Source organism: Camellia sinensis, chromosome 9, assembly GCF_055761805.1.
Source record: "Camellia sinensis isolate YWXY chromosome 9, ASM5576180v1, whole genome shotgun sequence".
Taxonomy (NCBI): Eukaryota; Viridiplantae; Streptophyta; class Magnoliopsida; order Ericales; family Theaceae; genus Camellia; species Camellia sinensis.
This window is the reverse complement of record NC_138969.1, coordinates 57,663,171-57,682,779: the sequence shown is the minus strand read 5'-3', so window position 1 is coordinate 57,682,779 and position 19,609 is coordinate 57,663,171. Positions and strand designations below refer to the sequence as shown.

At 37.6% G+C, this 19,609-nt stretch overlaps 1 protein-coding gene across 1 annotated transcript; it reads left to right on the top strand.

Annotated features, from left to right (window-relative positions):
* Positions 1-7,553: 7,553 nt before the first annotated feature.
* LOC145799449 (cysteine-rich receptor-like protein kinase 7) lies at positions 7,554-18,687 on the top strand. The gene is made up of 10 exons (XM_082889035.1): positions 7,554-8,593; positions 11,821-11,975; positions 12,906-13,175; positions 14,316-14,712; positions 16,250-16,384; positions 16,849-16,979; positions 17,090-17,300; positions 17,539-17,776; positions 18,094-18,244; positions 18,334-18,687. Exons 1-10 carry the CDS (start codon positions 7,777-7,779, stop codon positions 18,685-18,687), a joined length of 2,859 nt encoding a protein of 952 aa, XP_082745161.1. The 5' UTR covers positions 7,554-7,776.
* Positions 18,688-19,609: the final 922 nt, after the last annotated feature.

Here is a 19,609-nt window from a genome sequence, read left to right as displayed (position 1 = left end):
CTTAGACTTGCCACGATAGTGAAGTTGAATTAAGTTTGCGATGTTTCGGCATAAAACTTGACGATTAACTTAGACTTGCCATGATGGCAGAGTTGAACTAAGTCTGCGATATTTCAGCATGAAACATAACGATTAGCTTAGACTTGCCATGACAGTAGAGTCAGCAATGTTTCAACATGAAACACGATGATTAACTTAGACATGTCATGACGGCATAGTTGAACTAAGTCTGTAATGTTTCAGCATGAAACATGATGATTAATTTAGACTTGCCATGACGATAGAGTTGAATTAAGTTTGCGATGTTTTGTCATGAAACAAGGCAAAGCTGGCCATGCCTTGGTCAATTTGTAAAAAAAATTGAGGTAGTTAGTACTCTTGGTGCACTAAGGTTAAGACTAAAGTGCTTCGTTTAGGCGAGCCAAACATAATGATCTCGGTTAAGATGACGAGCTTGGTTGAGATGTTGATCTTGGTTGACATGATGATCTTGGTTGAGATGTTGATCTTCGTTGAGATAATGATTTCAGTTGAGATGTTGATCTTGGTTGACATGATGATCTCGGTTGAGATATTGATCTTGGTTAAGATGATGATTTCAGTTGAGATGTTGGTCTTGTTTGACATGATGATCTCAGTTGACATTTGTTCTTGGTTCCTGATGAGTTGATACTAGGATTTTGATGTTCTTGAACTAGCAAGTCATGATGTCTGCTAGTAGTGCGATCTTTGTCGAGATGTTGGACTTGGATGAGATAGAACATGATGGTTCTTGGTTCTTGATTCTTCATTTTTGACGAGTGGACATTTGAGTCCTTGTTTCTTTACATTGGTGAGTCACGATTTTGGTAGAAAAGTATATCTAGTATGTTGTTTAGCCGACATGTTGAAAGATGCAACGATGTAGGTTCCATCACCCCAGGTTGTCGAGGTAATAGAACCTAGGGGGCAGTTGTTGAGACATATTTTTCGTGTAGTCCACGTAGCCGAGGTTGTTAGCTGAGGTACCACATGGGCATACCATGGTGCCAAGATATGGTGCGGTAATACCGAAATTCGAGATATTGGGATAAAGGACTAGAGTCCTAGATGACATCAAGCTACCTATTTGGATAGAGATGAGACTCTTCAGAAAGTTCATCTTAATCTGAATAGTGTGAGTTATGATAGATATTATCCTTGTAAAGGATAAAGTCCCATGAAGTGAGACTTCTAGGAGAAGTTGGATACTTACCATTATAAAAGTGAGGCACCTCCATGAGTCTAAGGGATGCTCTTATTTGTGATGCTTTGACTTTTGCATTGAGTACTTATTTAATATTTTTGAGAGATAAATTGATTGACTTGATTGTCGGAGTGCTCCCGAGTAGATGAACCACCGCGGTATTCTCATCTTCTTGTTAGTAGGTAGTTGGCTTAATCTATTCTACTACGTGCTCTCCAGCTAAGTTTCCTATTTAGTTACATGGTCAAAAATCAACACACACTATATTTGGATGACAAGTAACTTAAAAGAAAAATGGTAATGTAATTTTGAATTTTCGTAATTATATATATATATATATCATTTCTTATTTTTCTATCCACCTATAATAACTTACTCTTTAATTGTTTTATAATATCCAATATCATAACATTTGATTTAAAATTCACATCTATCTAAATGGAGTCCGAATGTAATTCCAGATCATCATATTCCAATCTTTGAAACAAAATATAATATTCTTGATTCCCTACTTCACCAAAAATTTCATTTTAAAACTAACCATGATTGGGAGGCAACTCCTCTCCAGTTTACTTCTCAAATTGGATGATACTGTTTAGGTCAAAGAAGAGCACAATGGGCTTTATCTCAATGATTCGAACCGTTTATTTTTTAAAATTATAACGTATAAATCATCTATGAAAAAATCAATTGATCTAATATTCGTATACAAATTAGTTTGTAGTATTTAGTTGAAAAAAAATAAAAAAATGACAAATATTATTTAAAAATTAAACCATTTATATTTTAAAAAATAAATATAATAAAACTAACGTATCTATAAGAAATTGAGAGAGATTGAGAGAGCAAATATTAGCTCTATGTTTTTTATGTATATTGCAACCAAATGGAACCTCCATTATATAGGAGATGTTTTACAAGAGAAAATGATGAACAAAGGAAATATACCAATGAAAGGCCACCGAAAGATAGCTGAAAGCAAAAGGAAAAGAAGGCGTCTATCTGTGCTAGGCTAGCAACAACTATCTATACAGATATTTAATATAATCTATTAAATATACTATCTACTATTAGCAGCTGTAGATCTATACAGATTAATATAGTATTAACTTATAACATATTATAGGTATAGTATTAACATCCCCCCTCAAACTCAAGGAGGACAAGCATCAACCAACTTGAGTTTGGAGACAAGGTCAACGAAGCGGCCAGGAGAATGAGCTTTGGTGAAGATATCAGCAGGTTGATCAACAGAAGAGATCGGATGGAGATGGACAGTACCATGAGTAACGTGTTGCCGAATAAAATGGCAGTCAATCTCAATGTGCTTGGTGCGATCATGAAAAACATCATTGTGAGCAATTTGAAGAGCACTGTGATTGTCACAAAAGAGGGCAGTAGCGCCAGAGGGAGTAACACCCATGTCAGCAAGAAGCCAACGAAGCCAGAGAAGCTCCTGAGTAGTATTAGCAAGGGCACGGTATTCGGCTTCGGTACTAGAACGAGCAGTAAGAGATTGTTTCTTACTGCGCCAAGAAATAAGAGAATCACCCAGAAAAAAGCAAAACCCAGTAGTAGAGCGGCGGTCAGTAGGATCGCCAGCCCAATCAGCATCAGAGAAAGCACGAAGCTGGAGAGAGGAGCGGGCGGAATAATGAAGACCATGAAACATGGTGCCTTTGAGATAGCGAATGATACGAATTAATGCAGCATAATGTGTGGTACGAGGAGCCGACATAAACTGGCTGACAATATGGACGGCATAGGCAATATCAGGACGAGTAACAGTGAGATAGACAAGACTGCCAACCAGCTGACGATATAGAGTAGCATCAGAGAGAAGAGTGCCATCAAGAGGTGTAAGACGACTCTGAGGCTCCAGGGGAGTTGAGGCAGTCTTGCAATCGGTAAGACCAGCACGGGTGAGAAGATCGGATGTGTACTTAGCCTGAGAGAGAAAAGAACCCGTGGAATCATGGAAGATTTCAAGGCCCAAGAAATAGCTGAGAGGACCAAGGTCTTTCATCTCGAAATGATGGCTAAGAAATTGTTTAAGATGAAGAATACCATTGACATCATCACCTGTGATAATCATATCATCCACATAAAGAAGAAGCAAGGTGGTCCCTTGAGCAGTTTTGCGGATAAAAAGTGCAGTATCATAAGAGCTGGAGGTGAAACCACAGTCATGAATAGTAGAGCTGAACTTGGCAAACCAAGCACGGGGAGCTTGTTTGAGACCATATAAAGCACGTTGAAGTTTGCGGACTTTATGAGGTGGATAAGTAGACCCAGGGGGAGTTTGCATGTAGACCTCCTCAAGAAGAACACCATTAAGAAAGGCATTTTTCACATCCATTTGATAAAGATCCTAGTGTCGGGTAGTAGCAACTGCAATGAGGCTGCGAACAGAGGTGAGACTAGCAACAGGAGCAAAGGTCTCCTCATAGTCAATACCATATTCTTGATTGAAGCCTTTAGCAACAAGGCGAGCTTTATAGCGCTCAATAGAGCCATCAGAACAGGTTTTGATTTTGTATACCCATTTACAGCCAATGGCAGTCTTGCCAGGAGGAAGATCAACAATGTCCCAAGTGTGAGTTTTGTCTAAAGCCTGTAATTCATCAGTCATAGCTTGCTGCCAAAGAGGATTAGAACGAGCCTCCCGATAGGAGGTGGGTTCATAAGTAGAAAAAGCAGTAGAACCAACAATAAAGTCACGAAGACAAGTAGAAGGTTGGATTACCCGGTGTGGTCGAGCAGGAGGAGGAGGAGCCAGAGGAAGAGACTCAACAGGGGGTGAGGAGTCCGAGGGAGCAAGATCAGGACCATCAGAGCTGGCAGGTGCTTGAGAAAGACCAGTAGGCAAGGCAGTCTCAAGAGAGTCAGGCATGGGCAGTGGAGGAAGCTCATCAGAAAACAGATCTGCAGAAGGGTTAGTAAAACACAGAGAGGGTGAGGGAACGGATAAACGGAATTGAGAGAGGGAGGAAAACATTGTGTGTTCCCAAAAGACCACATGACGAGAGATACGGAGACGCTGGGAGAGAGGATCCCAACAGCGATACCCTTTATGTTCAATACCATACCCCAAGGAGCAACAAAGGCGAGAACGAGGTGAAAGTTTGGTACGTTCATGAGGTTGGAGAAGAACAAAACAGGCAGAGCCAAAAACCCTAAGGGTGTCGTAAGGGGGACGGGTGCCATGTAAACGCTCATATGGAGTGTGATTATGAATGACCGGTGTAGGGATACAATTGATAGTGTAAACAGCAGTGAGAGCGGCTTCACCCGAAAAATTTTCTGGACAAGAGGAAGAGAGAAGGAGTGCTCGAGTAGTGTCAAGTAGATGCCGATGTTTTCGTTCAGCACGGCCATTTTGTTGGGACGTACCTGGACAGGAACGATGAGGTTGAGTACCATGACTCCTAAGGAAGGAAAGAAAGTCAAAATCTTTATATTCCATGGCATTGTCGGAGCGAAAAATCTTGATAGTTTTAGAAAATTAGGTTTTAACCATTGTAGAAAATTGTAATAAAGTTGTTTGAGTTCAGAGCGATTTTTCATAAGAAATAACCATGTAAAACGAGAAAAATCATCTATAAAAACAACAAAATAACGTGCGCCTCCCATAGTAGGAGTATGAGAGGGTCCCCAAATATCAGAATGAATGAGATCAAATGGCGCAAGAGAAACAGAATCACTTTTATTAAACGACAAAGCAGGTTGTTTTGCAAGTTGACAAGACACACAATTGAAAGCATCAGAACTTACAGTACCCAAATGACCACTAGAAATTAAAGACTTCAAACGACCAACAGAAAGATGGCCCAAACGATAGTGCCAAAGCTGAAAATGAGATAAAGGAGGAGCAGTGGTAGCAGTGGTAGGAGCAGTGATTTGAGAGGAATCCGGAACATGAAGATGGATAAGTTCGTAGAGACGTCCTTGCTTACGGCCTATCCCAAGAGTTTGCCTGGTCCGAGGGTCCTACACCAAACAACCAGTATGGGAAAAGGTAACAGTTAGACCATGCTCACATAATTGACTAATGGAGATAAGATTTAAAGTGAGAGCAGGCATAAGATATACATGGGATAAAGATAAGTGAGAGGTGGAAACAGACCCAACATGACTTACAGACAGAAGAGACCCATCAGCAGTATGGATAGAAGGAACATGAGGAGTCGAAGAGAGAGGAGTAAAAATAGTAGGATCAAAGGTCATGTGATTACAACAAGCGGAGTCAAAGTACCAGGAAGTGTTACCTGCGGTGGTAGACAAAGCAGTAGATGGAGGAGTACCGGAATGCTGCCAAAAATGTTGAAACATGGCTTCAACATCGGTATGAGAGAAGACCGGAGTGGAAGGATCTACAGGGACAGAAGAAGGTGAATCTTCGGAGGCGGCAGCAGCAGTGCGTGGAGCAGGCATGTTTTTAAATGGAGTCCCAGAACGGTGAGAGTTGCTGCGGGAAAAATTCCCGGTGGAAGAACCATGGCGAGAGGCACGGGTAGGATTGCGGAAGCAATCTTGTTGGAGATGACCGGGGCCAGTCTTGTTGCAAAATCGACAAAGACGAACGGGACAATGAACCAGAAGATGAGTCGATGGAAGATTGCGGTTGTGACAATAGTTGCAGGTAGTGGACCGCTGTGGTGAAGGAGAACTCCGAATCTGGGGAGTAGCAAGAACAGAGTCCACAGGGTGTGGATGGAGAGTACCAAACCTGGTTTCCTCGGACAGGAGTTCAGAAACAGCTTGCTCAAGAGTGGGTAAAGGAGTGCGATGTAGGAGAGATGAGCGGACGGGCTCAAAACGAGGAGTGAGAGCCATGAGAAACTAAACCAAGCGCTGTTGGTCACGGTAGGTAGTAAACAAGGCAGCATCCTCAGTATGAGGCCATGGAGGCTCAGAAAGAGCGAGTTGATCCCAAACATAATACATTTGGGAGAGGAAATCATTAATGGTCTGAGTGTTTTCTTGGCGCATACGGTGAAGATGACTCAGAAGCTGATATTGGTGAGCAAGACCGGTAGTCTGATAGCGTTCTTGCAAAAAATCCCAGATGGCCTTGGCTGGAGAGGAAGCAGACTCAAGTTGGAACCTACCAAACTGAAGGCTGATGGATGTAATAGAAGTATTGCGAAGCCAGGTGATGATCTGATAGTTTTTACTATCCCAATCTTCTAGTCGGTCGATATATTTGGCAGCGGAGTCCGTGGCAGCGGATTCTGTGGTTGCTGGGACTGGTTTGCACATATCCCCAGTAATGATACGCCAAAGTTTCTTGCCTTTGAGGAAGCCAGACATGGCTTGTGCCCAAAGGACATAATTAGTCCCGTCAAGAATAACAGAAATAGGGTGATTAGAGGAATCCGGGCGATCCATGAGGGAAAAATAGCACAATGGAGGTAGAATCTGAAAAAACCGTGGTTACTAGTGAATTCAGAAGGCCGAATTAGTGGGAAAATGAGTGAAACGACCCAAAATATGACCACAGAGGCATAGAAATGAGAGGCAAAGGACGCGGCGCACGTTAGCAAGAAAGGGCGCGGCGCACGTTAGCAAAACAGGCCAGGCAGTGCACGGTAGCAGAGAGGGCTGACGTGTGCTGACGTCAGAAACACGCGGCGCACGTTAGCAAGGTAGTGCGCGGTGCACGTTAGCACGGGACAGTGTGGAGGACGCGTGGAGCGCGTGTGAGGCGGAAGGCGGAGGCAAGCGACGCGCCGTTCACAGAAGTGGCGCGTGAGAGCGCGTGTAACGTCGTATTGGGCTGAAATTGGTGGCGTTGGAATCGTCCGGAGGAGACGAAGGCTCTGGTGTGGTGAAAACTGTATTTCAGAGATGGACGAAAAAGGGATACAGATGAAATGCAATCTGCAGAAAAAATATGTTGGAAGAAGAGGCTAGGCAGAAAACCTGTGCTCTGATACCATATAAGAAATTGAGAGAGATTGAGAGAGCAAATATTAGCTCTATGTTTTTTATGTATATTGCAACCAAATGGAACCTCCATTATATAGGAGATGTTTTACAAGACAAAATGATGAACAAAGGAAATATACAAATGAAAGGTCACCGAAAGATAGTTGAAAGCAAAAGGAAAAGAAGGCGTCTATCTGTGCTAGGCTAGCAACAACTATCTATACAGATATTTAATATAATCTATTAAATATACTATCTACTATTAGCAGCTGTAGATCTATACAGATTAATATAGTATTAACTTATAACATATTATAGGTATAGTATTAACAGTATCAACTTAAGTTAATATTTTTTTTATAAATGATTTACATATAGTAATTTAAAAAATTCATCAAGATAAGACTCGTTCAGCAAGTTTGTCACTTCCATAGCTTATAGTACGGAGATAAGAAATCCAACTCAACGACCCAAACAGCACCCGTGAAGAGCTGCCACGTCTTTTGCTTATATAGTTTTAAAAACCAAAGCAACTTTGTACTCAATCCTCTAGTTCATAAATCTTCACCAGAATTGTGCTACTGTGAGCCCTCTACCATATTGTGTGTATACACTGAAAAATGGGTTCTGGAAGTCAGCTCGTCTTCCTTTCTCTCATTCTCACATATCTTGTTGGTCTCACCATTGCCCAGCCTGTCTTGTTCAACTATTGTACTGAAACCAGTAATTACACGAGTAATAGCACATACCAGACCAACCTCAACGCCCTCCTCTCCTCTCTATCATCCAACACCGATAAATACGGGTTTTACAGTTCCTCAGTTGGCGAAAACTCTGACAGAGTTAACGCGATTGTGCTTTGCAGAGGAGACGTTCAGCTCGAGACCTGTCGTAGTTGTATCAATAACGCGACTAGTAAGCTCGTACAACTTTGTCCTAACCAAAAGGAGGCCATTGGATGGTCCGAGCTTTGTATGCTGCGATACTCAAACAACTACATAAATGGCACTGTGGCAGACCTTCCCCTTTTGTCCCTGCCGAATCCAAATTATGTAACAAATACAAGCTTGGACCAATTCAATAATGATCTGAGAACCTTGTTGGATAGGCTTCGAAGCCAGGCTTCGTCAGGAGACCATCGTCGCAAGTTTGCGGCTGGAAACACAACTGCTCCGGAGTTCAAAACACTCTATGGTCTTGAGCAGTGCACCCCTGATTTATCTCAGCAGCAATGCCGTGATTGTCTAACTAAGGCTATTGAAGCTATTCCAAGCTTTTTTGCTGGGAAACAAGGAGGGAGATTGTCTACACCAAGTTGTAATTTTCGGTTTGAGACATACAGTTTCTTTAATGAGATTCCAGCTGATTCACCACCACCATTATCACCACCAGCAGAGACGGCTCAACCACAAGTGAGGCCTCAAGCGAAAAATCAAAGTGAGACTTTTTAATATTTTTTTTGGTCGTGAACATATTGAAATAGTAAATCATATTTTTTTTTGTATGCAGAGTTTCAAACAACATAGATGATGCACAATTTATTTGAACACAAGAAAAAATCACCCTGTTTGTCCTTCGTGCACGGAAAAAAATAACAGTGTCCTGTTATTTTTCTCCTTATTTTCTTGACAAAATTCACCCTGTTTGTCCTGCTATTTGAGCTTTGTATGCTGCGAAAAAAATCACCCTGTTTGTCTCATCAAATCTTCCTTATTTTCTTGACAATTTAAGCTTTTTGGTACAATTAGTGATGTAATATGGGATTAGAGCTCAAATCGTCGGAGGTCATACATTCAAGTTTCCTCGACCAAATTTCTTACCAAATTTGCATTGTGCTCCTGTTACATGCTTGAATGTAGGCATCACCACATGTGAGATAAAATAGCACAAAGGAGAGAGGATTAGAGACTATGATGAATTGAACCATTTTACTTAATTATTTAGGGCAAATTACATATACACCCCTCGAGGTTTGGCTAAATTACAAATACCCCCCTGAGGTTTGAGAAATTACAAATTCCCCCCTGAATGCTATATTTACATAAGAAATTAGGGGGTAATTTGTTATGAAATATAAACCTCAGGGGGTAAATTGTTATGAAAATACAAACCTCAGGGGGCGGGATGTAATTTCCGAAACCTCAGGGGGTATCTGTAATTTTACCAAACCTCGAGGGGTGTATATGTAATTTGCCCTAATATTTAAGTAGTTTTGTGATATGGCTTGACAGTGCTTTACTCCCATGTCTTTTAAAAATATCCAAATGCCCCTTATGTGATTTTAGACTAAAATGTAACCGTTGACTAATATATGTGAAATGACTATAATACCGTCAAATCTTATTTTTTTTGGTTATTTTCTTTCTCTCTCAACTCTCATGTACATTATTTATAATATCTAGTATTAATTCAATTAAATCACAATTAATTATAATTTCTTAATTATTTATTGTAATTCCTAAATTTTTATTCTAGTTTTAATTTAATTATATTTTAGATCACAATTAATCCTAAATATTTAACTAGTTATTGTAATTGCTAACTTTTTAATCTAATTTTAATTTAAAATTTAAGAAGTCCTGTGGTATGGCCTGAGAGTTTATGTACATAATATAGTGAAAAACGTTTTGTAACCACCATTGATTCCATGGAATGGCGCACATTGCACCACCTTTCATCAACTCTTTGCCTTCATAAATCAAGTAACCAATTGCATCCATGGAAGGGTACAAATTGCAGCCACCACCAGAGATCAATTCCATACCTTTAGAAGTCAAGTAACCCTGCCATCAATGAAGCACAATGTAAGTATTACCAAGGATAGGGTAACACAAACCACATGGCAACACTAGGATTTGACATTCAGTATATGGGCTCTCACAATATTCTGTTACAGCTTCCTTAGCCTGCATGTAAAGAGATATTATATATTTAAATATTAGTACACCAGTCTTATAGGGGATAAATTCACTTAACCCACAGTACTTAAGCTCATAACTCTCAGTATACATCATATAAATGCGTGGCTCAAATCACTTGTTAAATATAATATATATTCTCTTCATATTTATGTCCATATTGTATTAATTTCCATATTTAGGATTATCATATCTAACTCTATCTTCTCCTATATAAAGGAGTCTTATATTTATTGTTTATTCACTATTGAATCATATAGAGTTTCTCTTTTTTTTCTCTCTCTCTCTCTCTCTCTCTCTCTCTCTAATATTATAGAATAATGCTATATGCACAAATTGGTATACCAATTAATGTACTAACGGATGATATGGCATAATTTTAGAAATTTTTTATATTTGTAATTTGTATAATGGGTGGAGTCATAGCTTTGAAATGACAATGTCATAACATATGTTGGTGCATTAATTGATATACCAATTGGTACATGCAACACCACCGAATATTATAACATGGTATCAGAGCTTAGGTTTTTCTCCTAGACTCCTCATTTATTCTTCCACAGCATTATCACGTTGCTTCTATCATCATCAAACCATTAGATCATACTGTTTACGCGTATCACTATTGTTTTAACCATTTGACTACACTAGACTATTTGTCTTCTCAAGATGAAGTCAACCCAACCAGAAACATCTTTACTGGACCTCAGACGCGCCCTCACAAACACCACCTCATCGCTACGCTCTTTATGTGTATTCATGGATGCTCTTTTAGCACTCCGTGTTGTTGATGTAAGCCCTAGCTATGGCTCTGTGCCTTCATTGCTAACATCATCGTACATCAGCCCTATTTGACGTCAGCTTCCGTGCTTCTGTGCATGTCATCGCTGATGTCTACCTCAGTGCTCTTGTGTCTCTGCTACTATTGTGCGCCGCGCACCTCCTCTACTATTTTGCGACATGCCTCAGCCTTAGCACCCCTGTCGCTATCGTGTGCCACGCCTTCCTTTATTATTGTGTGCCGTGTATTTCTCTTCTATTGTGCGCCGCACCTTATCCTTGGCCTATTTTTGCACCTGGACATCTATTTTTGGGTCGATTCAGCTAGTACCAACAATTTTTGACCCTCTCGATTCACTAGTACACTTTGTTTTACCCAGTTCTACTCTGATACCACTGGTCCCTCTTTGTGACTCCTATTTTGCTCATTTCATGGATCAATTAGATAGCTCTTCTTAGCACGATGGCTCTTCTAGACCACTTACGCCTCACAGTCAGTATCACTCTTCAGCTCACTTTGCTTCCACTGTTACTAATCCCCAGCCACATGCTCAACAGTTTCTAGTTGGCTCTTCTGCTACACCTACCTTCATCAACCTCCACTTGTCATGATATTAAAGCCATAGTGAAAAAGGTTCTTTCTACCTCTAGTTCTAGTACACCCTCTACTGCTCTTTCAGTCACTTCAAGTACTTTTTCTTGGTATTTCGATTCAGCTTGCTACAACCATATGACCTCTAACCCTGCACTTTTCTCATCCACTACATCTTCTTCTACCTTACTTGTTATTCACATTGCTGAGGGTTCCCAAATGCATGTTAGTCATATAGGTCATATTTCCACTTCTAATGTCTCTTCCTCACACTTATCTAATCCCAAACCTCACCCTTAATCTTATTTCTGTTGGTCAACTTTATGATCTTGGTCTCACTGTTCTCTTTTCTCTAATTGGTTGTGTTGTGCAAGATTTGAAGACAAAACAGACTCTTGGGATAGGTCGTAGAAATAGACGTTTGTATGAGCTTATCCATCTTCGCATTCCCTCATCCAGTCCTTCTTCTGTCCAGAATGCTGCTCCTACTACTACTAGTTCTCCTCTAGGTTATGGCATTCTCAGTGAGGTCATGTATCCTTTGGTCGTTTACAATCTCTAGTTTTGAGTAGTCAGTTAGGTCTTGTTTTAAATAATAAAGTAGATTGTCTATGTTGTCAATTTGTAAAACAACCTGCTTTACCATTTGATATCAGTACTTCTATGTCTTATGCACCTTTTGATCTCATACATTCTGATGTTTGGGGGCCATCACCTCAAGCCACCATGGAGGATCTAAATACTTTGTTGTATTTGTTGATGATTTCACTCATTTTACTAGGTTATTTCTTATGAAATCTCACTTTGAGTTACAACAAATATATTATGATTTTCACAAATGGTCAAAACTCAATTTTCTTCCACCACCAAAACGTTTCGCGCTCATAATGCCCATGAATACAAAGAAACTCATTTTTTGATATTCTTTCGTCAAAATGGCACTCTTTCTCACTATTGTTGTCCTGGTACCTCCTAACAAAATGGTTGTGTTAAGTGCAAACATCGCCATATCTTAGACACTTTTTGTGCCCTTTTAATGTCTTCTTCTTGTCTTGAACGTTTTTGGGGAGAAGCTGCTCTCACAGTCGTCTATACTATCAACCATGTCTCTTTCCCTACCATCAAAAATCAAACCCCATATGAGCATTTGTATGGCACACCTCCTATTTATACTAGTCTTTGTGTGTTTGGATGTGCTTGTTTTGTTCTTCTTCAATCACATGAGCGTACCAAAATAAAAACCTTGCGCCCATTTGTGTTGCTTCTTGGGGTATGGGATTGAACATAAAGGTTATCGTTGTTAGGATCCTCTTTCTCATCGTCTCCATGTCTCTCGTCATGTGGTATTTTGGGAACGCAAGATGTTATCCTCTATATCTAAGTTTTATTTGTCTGCTCCTCTCACTGCATCATTCTTTATAGATCTTTTTTTTTTTTTTTTTTTTTAATGTTTGATGAGCTTGATACAAACGCCACTTCTGACATGATGACTCCTGCTGCACCACTACATGATCTTGAGCATACTCCTGCTCCTATCCCTACCTTTGTTCCTGCTTTTGCTTCTGCTCCTACCCCTACCCCTACTATTGTTCCTGCTCTTGCTCCTGTTTCTGCTCCTGCTCTTGTTCCTACTCCTGATCTTGATCCATCTCCTAATCTTGTCCTCATTCTCTCTCCCTGTGAGCTTCATGCATCCATTGATTTCACCATATCATCTTTTGCACCAGAGGTACCTTTTTGTCATTCTACTCGGGTAACACAACCTTTTGTACTTTTTCATGATTTCATTGTTGGTCCCACTATTTTTTCTTCTCATGAACCTACTTCTTATTAGGAGATTTGTTGTAATCCTTCTTGGCAGCAAGCTAGGACTGATGAACTGCAAGCTTTTGATAAAACTCATAGGAGAAGACTATGGGGGGCCATGGCCCCCCTGTTTCTGTGAAAATTATTATTTGTCATAGCACTTTAAAAATATGATATATATATATATCTTATTATTCTCGTATCTTGTCTTCTTTTTCTATTTTGCACTAAAAAACCTTTTTCATCCTATTGGAGATTGTTTCTATGGTATTATTATTATTATTATTATTATTATTATTATTATTATTATTATTATTATACCATATTATAGATACATGTGATTGATCAGTGGGATGTGATTGATCTTTCTCCGATAATGAAATCCTGGTTTCATCAGTGGGATGTGATTGATCTTCCTCTTGGCAAAAGTGTTGTTAGTTGCAAATAGGTTTACAAGATTAAGATCCATTTTGACGGTTCTATTGAGCGTTACATAGCTCATCTTGTTGCCCGGGGTTCACTCAAGAATATAGGATTCACTATGAGGAGACTTTTCCCCTCTTGCTCGTCTTACTTCCATTTGCATCTTACTTGTAGTTGCTGCTACTTGCCACTGGAGTCTTTGTCAGATGCTGCTTGCCACTAGAGTCTTTGTCAAATGGATGTTAAGAATGCTTTTCTCAATGGTGGTCTCACTGAGGAAGTTTACATGCGACCTCCTCCTAGTTCTTTTGTTCTGTCATCTGAAGTTTGCAAACTTCGTCGTGCTTTGTATGGTTTGAAACAAGCTCATCGGGCTTAGTTTGCCAAGTTTAGTTCTACCATTCATGACATTGGGTTCTTCTCTAGTTCTTATGATTCTGCCCTATTTATTCGTTAGACAAAGTATAGTACTATTCTTCTTCTTTTTTTCTATGTGGATGATATGATCATCACTAGGGATGACGCAGTGGGTATCTTTAGCCTTAAACAATTCCTCAATCATCACTTTGAGATGAAGGATTTGGGTTTGCTTAACTACTTCCTCGGATTGAAAATCTCTCATGGATATTTTATCTCCTAGGCCAAGTATACCTATGATCTATTGGCTCGTATTGGTCTCACCGATTTCAAGATTACCTCTACTCTAGTTGATCCTCAGGCTCATCTCACATCTCTTGACGGTCATGTGTTGTTTGATGCTACTTTATATCATCAGCTTGTTGGCAGTCTTATTTATCTCACGGTTATTCATTCAAACATTGCTTATGTTGTTCACATTGTCAGTCAGTTTATGGCTGTTCCTCGTTCTCTGCACTTTGATGCTTTGGTTCATATTTTGCGCTTTCTCAAAGACATTATGTTTCATGGTCTTCACTACTCCGCTCACTTTTTCCTATGGTTACATACATTTTCTGATACATATTGGGTAGGGGATTCTACTGACCGCCGCTCTACTACAGGGTTTGGCTTCTTCTTGGGTGACTCTCTCATTGCTTAGTGTAGCAAGAAGCAAACCCTTACTTCCCGTTTTAGTACAAAGGCTGAGTATTGTACTCTTGCTGACACTACTCAGGAGCTTGTATGGTTTCGTTAGCTTCTTTCTGATATGAGATTTTTTCATCCTGCTGACACTAATCTCTATTGTAACAATCAGAGTGCCATTCAAATTGCACATAATAATGTCTTCCATGATCGCATTAAACATATTTATAGATTGTCACTCCATACGGCAACATGTTACTGGTGACACTGTTCATCTTCTCTTTGTTATCTCTGCCAATTAGACAGCTGATACCTTTACCAAGGCTTATCCTCTAAGATGCTACTTTGACTTGCTTGCCAAGCTCAAGTTGATATCTGCCTTACCACCTTGAGCTTAAGGAGGGAAGGGGTGTTAAATACAGTATATATATATATATTCTTCATATTTATCTCTATATTATATTCATTAATTTACTTAGGATTACCATACCTAACTCTCTCCTCCTATATAGAGAAGTCTTGTATTCATTGTTTATTCATTAATGATTAATACGGAGTTTCTCTTTTCTCTCACTCTCTTCCTCTCTCCCTCTCTCTTTCTCTCTCTCTCTAATATTATAACATCACTCAACCTTCAAAAGACTCCATTTAGCTCTATGTAAAATACAACTACACAAACAACAAATAATTAGGGAAAGCACACTCAATTTATGTTCTCCTTCACTCAACTTTCCTTTAGTGAAACTCACATCACTCTGCACAAAGGAGATAGAATTAGAGACTATGATGAATTGAACCATTTTACTTAAAATTTAAGTCCTGTGGTATGTCTTGATAGTGCTTTACTCCCCTGTCTTTTAAAAATAGCCAAATGCGTCAATATGATTTTGAACTAAAATACAACTATTAACACCATTAACTATAGATGTGAAATAACTATGATACCGTCAAATCCTATTTTTTTGGTTATTTTCTTTCTCTCTCACCTCTCATATACATAATTTATAATGTCTAATATTAATTCAATTAAATCACAGTTAATTGTAAATTCTTAATTATTTATTGTAATTCTTAAATTTTTATTCTAATTTTAATTTAATTATATTTTAGATCACAATTAATCCTAAATATTTAATTATTTAGTGTAATTGCTAACTTTTTAATATAATTTTAATGTAAAATTTAAGAAGTCTTGTGGTATGGCTTTATATTACTTCAGTCTAAAATTACATGGAGACTTTCTAGCTATAATTGAATGATATGGGGGGAAATGCTCTAGCCCTAAATCAGAAAGACAAAAATGAATTTAACCCAAATTTAAGTTAGTAGGAGAATTAGTAATTAAACTTGGATAATTCTTGAAAATTGTTCCAAAAGACATTAAATACATGTCGTGGTTATGCGTGTTTTTCTTTTTGGTTGCAATTCATGGATCTCGACTACTATATATCCCTATTTACTTAGATCTGCATCAAAAATTTAATAGCCATAGTTATAGCATGATTTAATGAGAGGGAATTTCTTTATTTGCAGGAAAGGATGATAATACAACTCAAACAGTCATCATTATTGTTGTTTCGGTTATTTCTTTTGTGATAGTACTTATTGTATGCATTTGCATCTTCTTAAGAAAGAGAAAGCAGAGGAAGCCAAAGAAGAATGTTGAAAGTAAGTTTAAGAAAGTTTTATTTAGACCTCTATGTGGACTTTAATATGATTTTGTTTCAATTGAAACCATTAACAAATCAAAAAAAGAAAGTAGAACGACTCTAAATGATGTCAATTATCTCAATATGTTCTTGCAAAAAAATAAGGGGTTGTTTGGGATGACCTAAATAAGTGCACTTTTTGTCTTTTTACAAAAAGATGTACAGAAAAGTAGAGAGATGATGTGATGAAAAAAGATAAAAAGATAAAAAGTATGTACTTATTTAGGATAGCCAAACTTAGCTTAAATCTTGGAAAGGAAATTAAAAAAATACCTTATTAACATGCCTGTGGAGAATTTTAGGAAGCCAATTTGGTAAACCATATAAGATGGCTAACTTTATGATTTAAAGGAAATCAACAATATTACTGAAAGATCTATATTTTCATTTATAATTGTTATTGACATAATTATTAACTTTCAGTTTGCAAGGATATGGATGAAATTAGCACTGAAGAATCCTTGCAATATGACTTTCATACTATCAGTGTTGCAACAAATAACTTCTCTGATGCTAATAAGCTCGGACAAGGTGGATTTGGTGTTGTTTACCGGGTAATTAAATATTCAATTACGAATGGGATGGATACTTCGTGTTTAAAATTAAATTTTATATTTGCTAAAAATAGTTTAATTTGTTTAATATCAATTTTGTTCATCTTCAGGGTAGGCTTCCAAACGGACGAGAAATAGCTGTGAAAAGGCTATCTAGTGATTCTAGACAAGGAGAACTAGAATTTAAGAATGAGGTTATGCTAGTTGCCAAGCTTCAACACAGGAATTTGGTTAGACTTCTGGGATTTTGCCTTGAAGGAATAGAAAGAATTCTTATTTATGAGTTCGTGGCCAACTTGAGCCTCAATAACTTCATATTCGGTATGATTGTTTTGTTGTTTTCCTATACATTGCATTATTATCAACTTCATATTGACATTGCATTGTTATCAACTTCATACACTGGAGCCATTGCATTGCATTGCTTTCCTATATATCTTGATCCACATATCATTTTATCATATGATAAACCCTAAAACTACAATCCTTGAAGTACATTGTTAGATGATTTAATCCATTTTGAGTTTTGGTTCAACCTTTTACATGGATATACTTGTAGATCCCATTAATCGTGCACAATTGAATTGGGATATGCGTCACAACATCATAAGAGGCATTTCTCGTGGACTTCTATATCTTCATGAAGATTCACGACTTCGAATTATTCATCGTGATCTCAAAGCTAGCAATGTTTTGTTAGATGCACAGATGAACCCCAAAATTTCAGATTTTGGCATGGCAAGATTGTTTATATTAGATGAAACTCACGGGAATACAAGCAGAATCGTGGGAACCTAGTGAGTGCTAAATTTTTCCCCACATTATATGATTAAAATCAACATTCTATAATTGTTCATTTCCAAATGGCTTTGGTTCATATGCCGATAATTGTTTTTATATACACAATATGCTTTGAATAAGAAAAAAAATTAACAAACCATTTTTGTTGTAATCATTAAGAATTCGTAACTATCGACGTAAGGTCATAAAAAAGAGATGGTTTCAATCAATACAATAATGATATGTCATTTGATATACATCTTTTGATATAAAAATTTAGTCATTGCAATATTACTCTAATCTTTTACTGCCACTAATAGATTAAACATTACAGCGGATATATGGCTCCAGAGTATGCAATGCATGGCCAATTTTCAATCAAGTCAGATGTGTTTAGCTTCGGTGTCTTAGTTTTGGAAATTGTAAATGGTCAGAAGAATAATTGTTTCCAAAATTGGGATAATGTAGAGGACCTCTTAAGTTATGTAAGTATGAATTAATATCAATGACAACTTACAAGTCCCATGAAATTTTATGGCCTCTAAAAGCTTATTGCACATATTGATTCTTGTAGGCTTGGAAAACTTGGCGGGAAGGAACAATTTCAAATTTAATAGACCCTGCATTGAGGGATGGCTCAGGTTCAATAAGTGAAATAATGAGATGCATTCATATTGGGTTGTTATGTGTACAAGAAAATGTAGTTGTAAGACCAACCATGGCTTCAGTTGTTGTCATGCTTAATAGCCTCTCTCTTACTCTTTCATTACCTTTAGAACCAACATCTTTTCCACTTAGTACCATCAATTCAGAGATGCCATTACTCCAGGAGAATAATTATGTGTTATCTGAGTTCAGTCAATCAAAAAGTAAATCCACCCATATGTCAGTCAATGAAGCTTCGATTACTGAGTTATATCCTCGATAGATTTTGAGGTTAAGATTGAACCGATAAATATATAAGTATGATTTTTTGTTTTCTATTCTTTCTCTTTTGAAATTCTTTATTTTAATGGAATATTGTTTGAGTTAAGGACATTACATAGGGTTGTACTTTTGTCGTTACAGGGGTAGGATTGGGACGAGTTACCTCGTAAAAAGCATGTTATCTATTCTTTAAGATATTGGATATGGTGATCCCATTCTAATTCCAACTGTAAGAATTTTGATTTGTTCTACAAATAGAAAATTGAATTATTCAAACCACCATAATTCCATATTTATCACATTTTGGTTGTGAAGATGATAAGCAATGAAGTAACATTTAATGACTAATATTAGATCTAATATGTTGTGCAGCGATTGTTTTTCCCAATAGTTTTCCATGTATATTGTTGTGTTTTTGTGTTTTACTTGATTATTGCAATATTGTGTAGATGATATATGCAAGATTGAGTTATTAGATTTGGCAAACTCAATAGGTAAATTGAATTAAGTTTTTGGCTCAATCACCTCCTTTGTGCACAAACATGGTTTTCAAGTGTGATCTTTTATTATTATTGTAGTAGTGATAATTGGGTATCATGTTTTTGTTTTTATTTTATTTATTTTTTTATTTTTATGTGAGTGTACATGACTATGTATAAATTTGCACTTCAACCCTACACTTTCTCCTTTTGAGGGGGAGTAGTCGTAGATAAAATTAAAAAACTAAATTGTTTTATCAATTTCAGAATTATTACCTAGACAATCAATATTCAATATTAGAGTAGAATTTCTTTTAAGATTATTTGATTAACATCATCATAAATACATGTTGTAAGATTTCTTTTTCCCAATTCACAAATGGTTTAGACTTAGGTGTGTTTGATAAAAATGAAAACAAAAAAATGAAAATTAATTATTGAAAA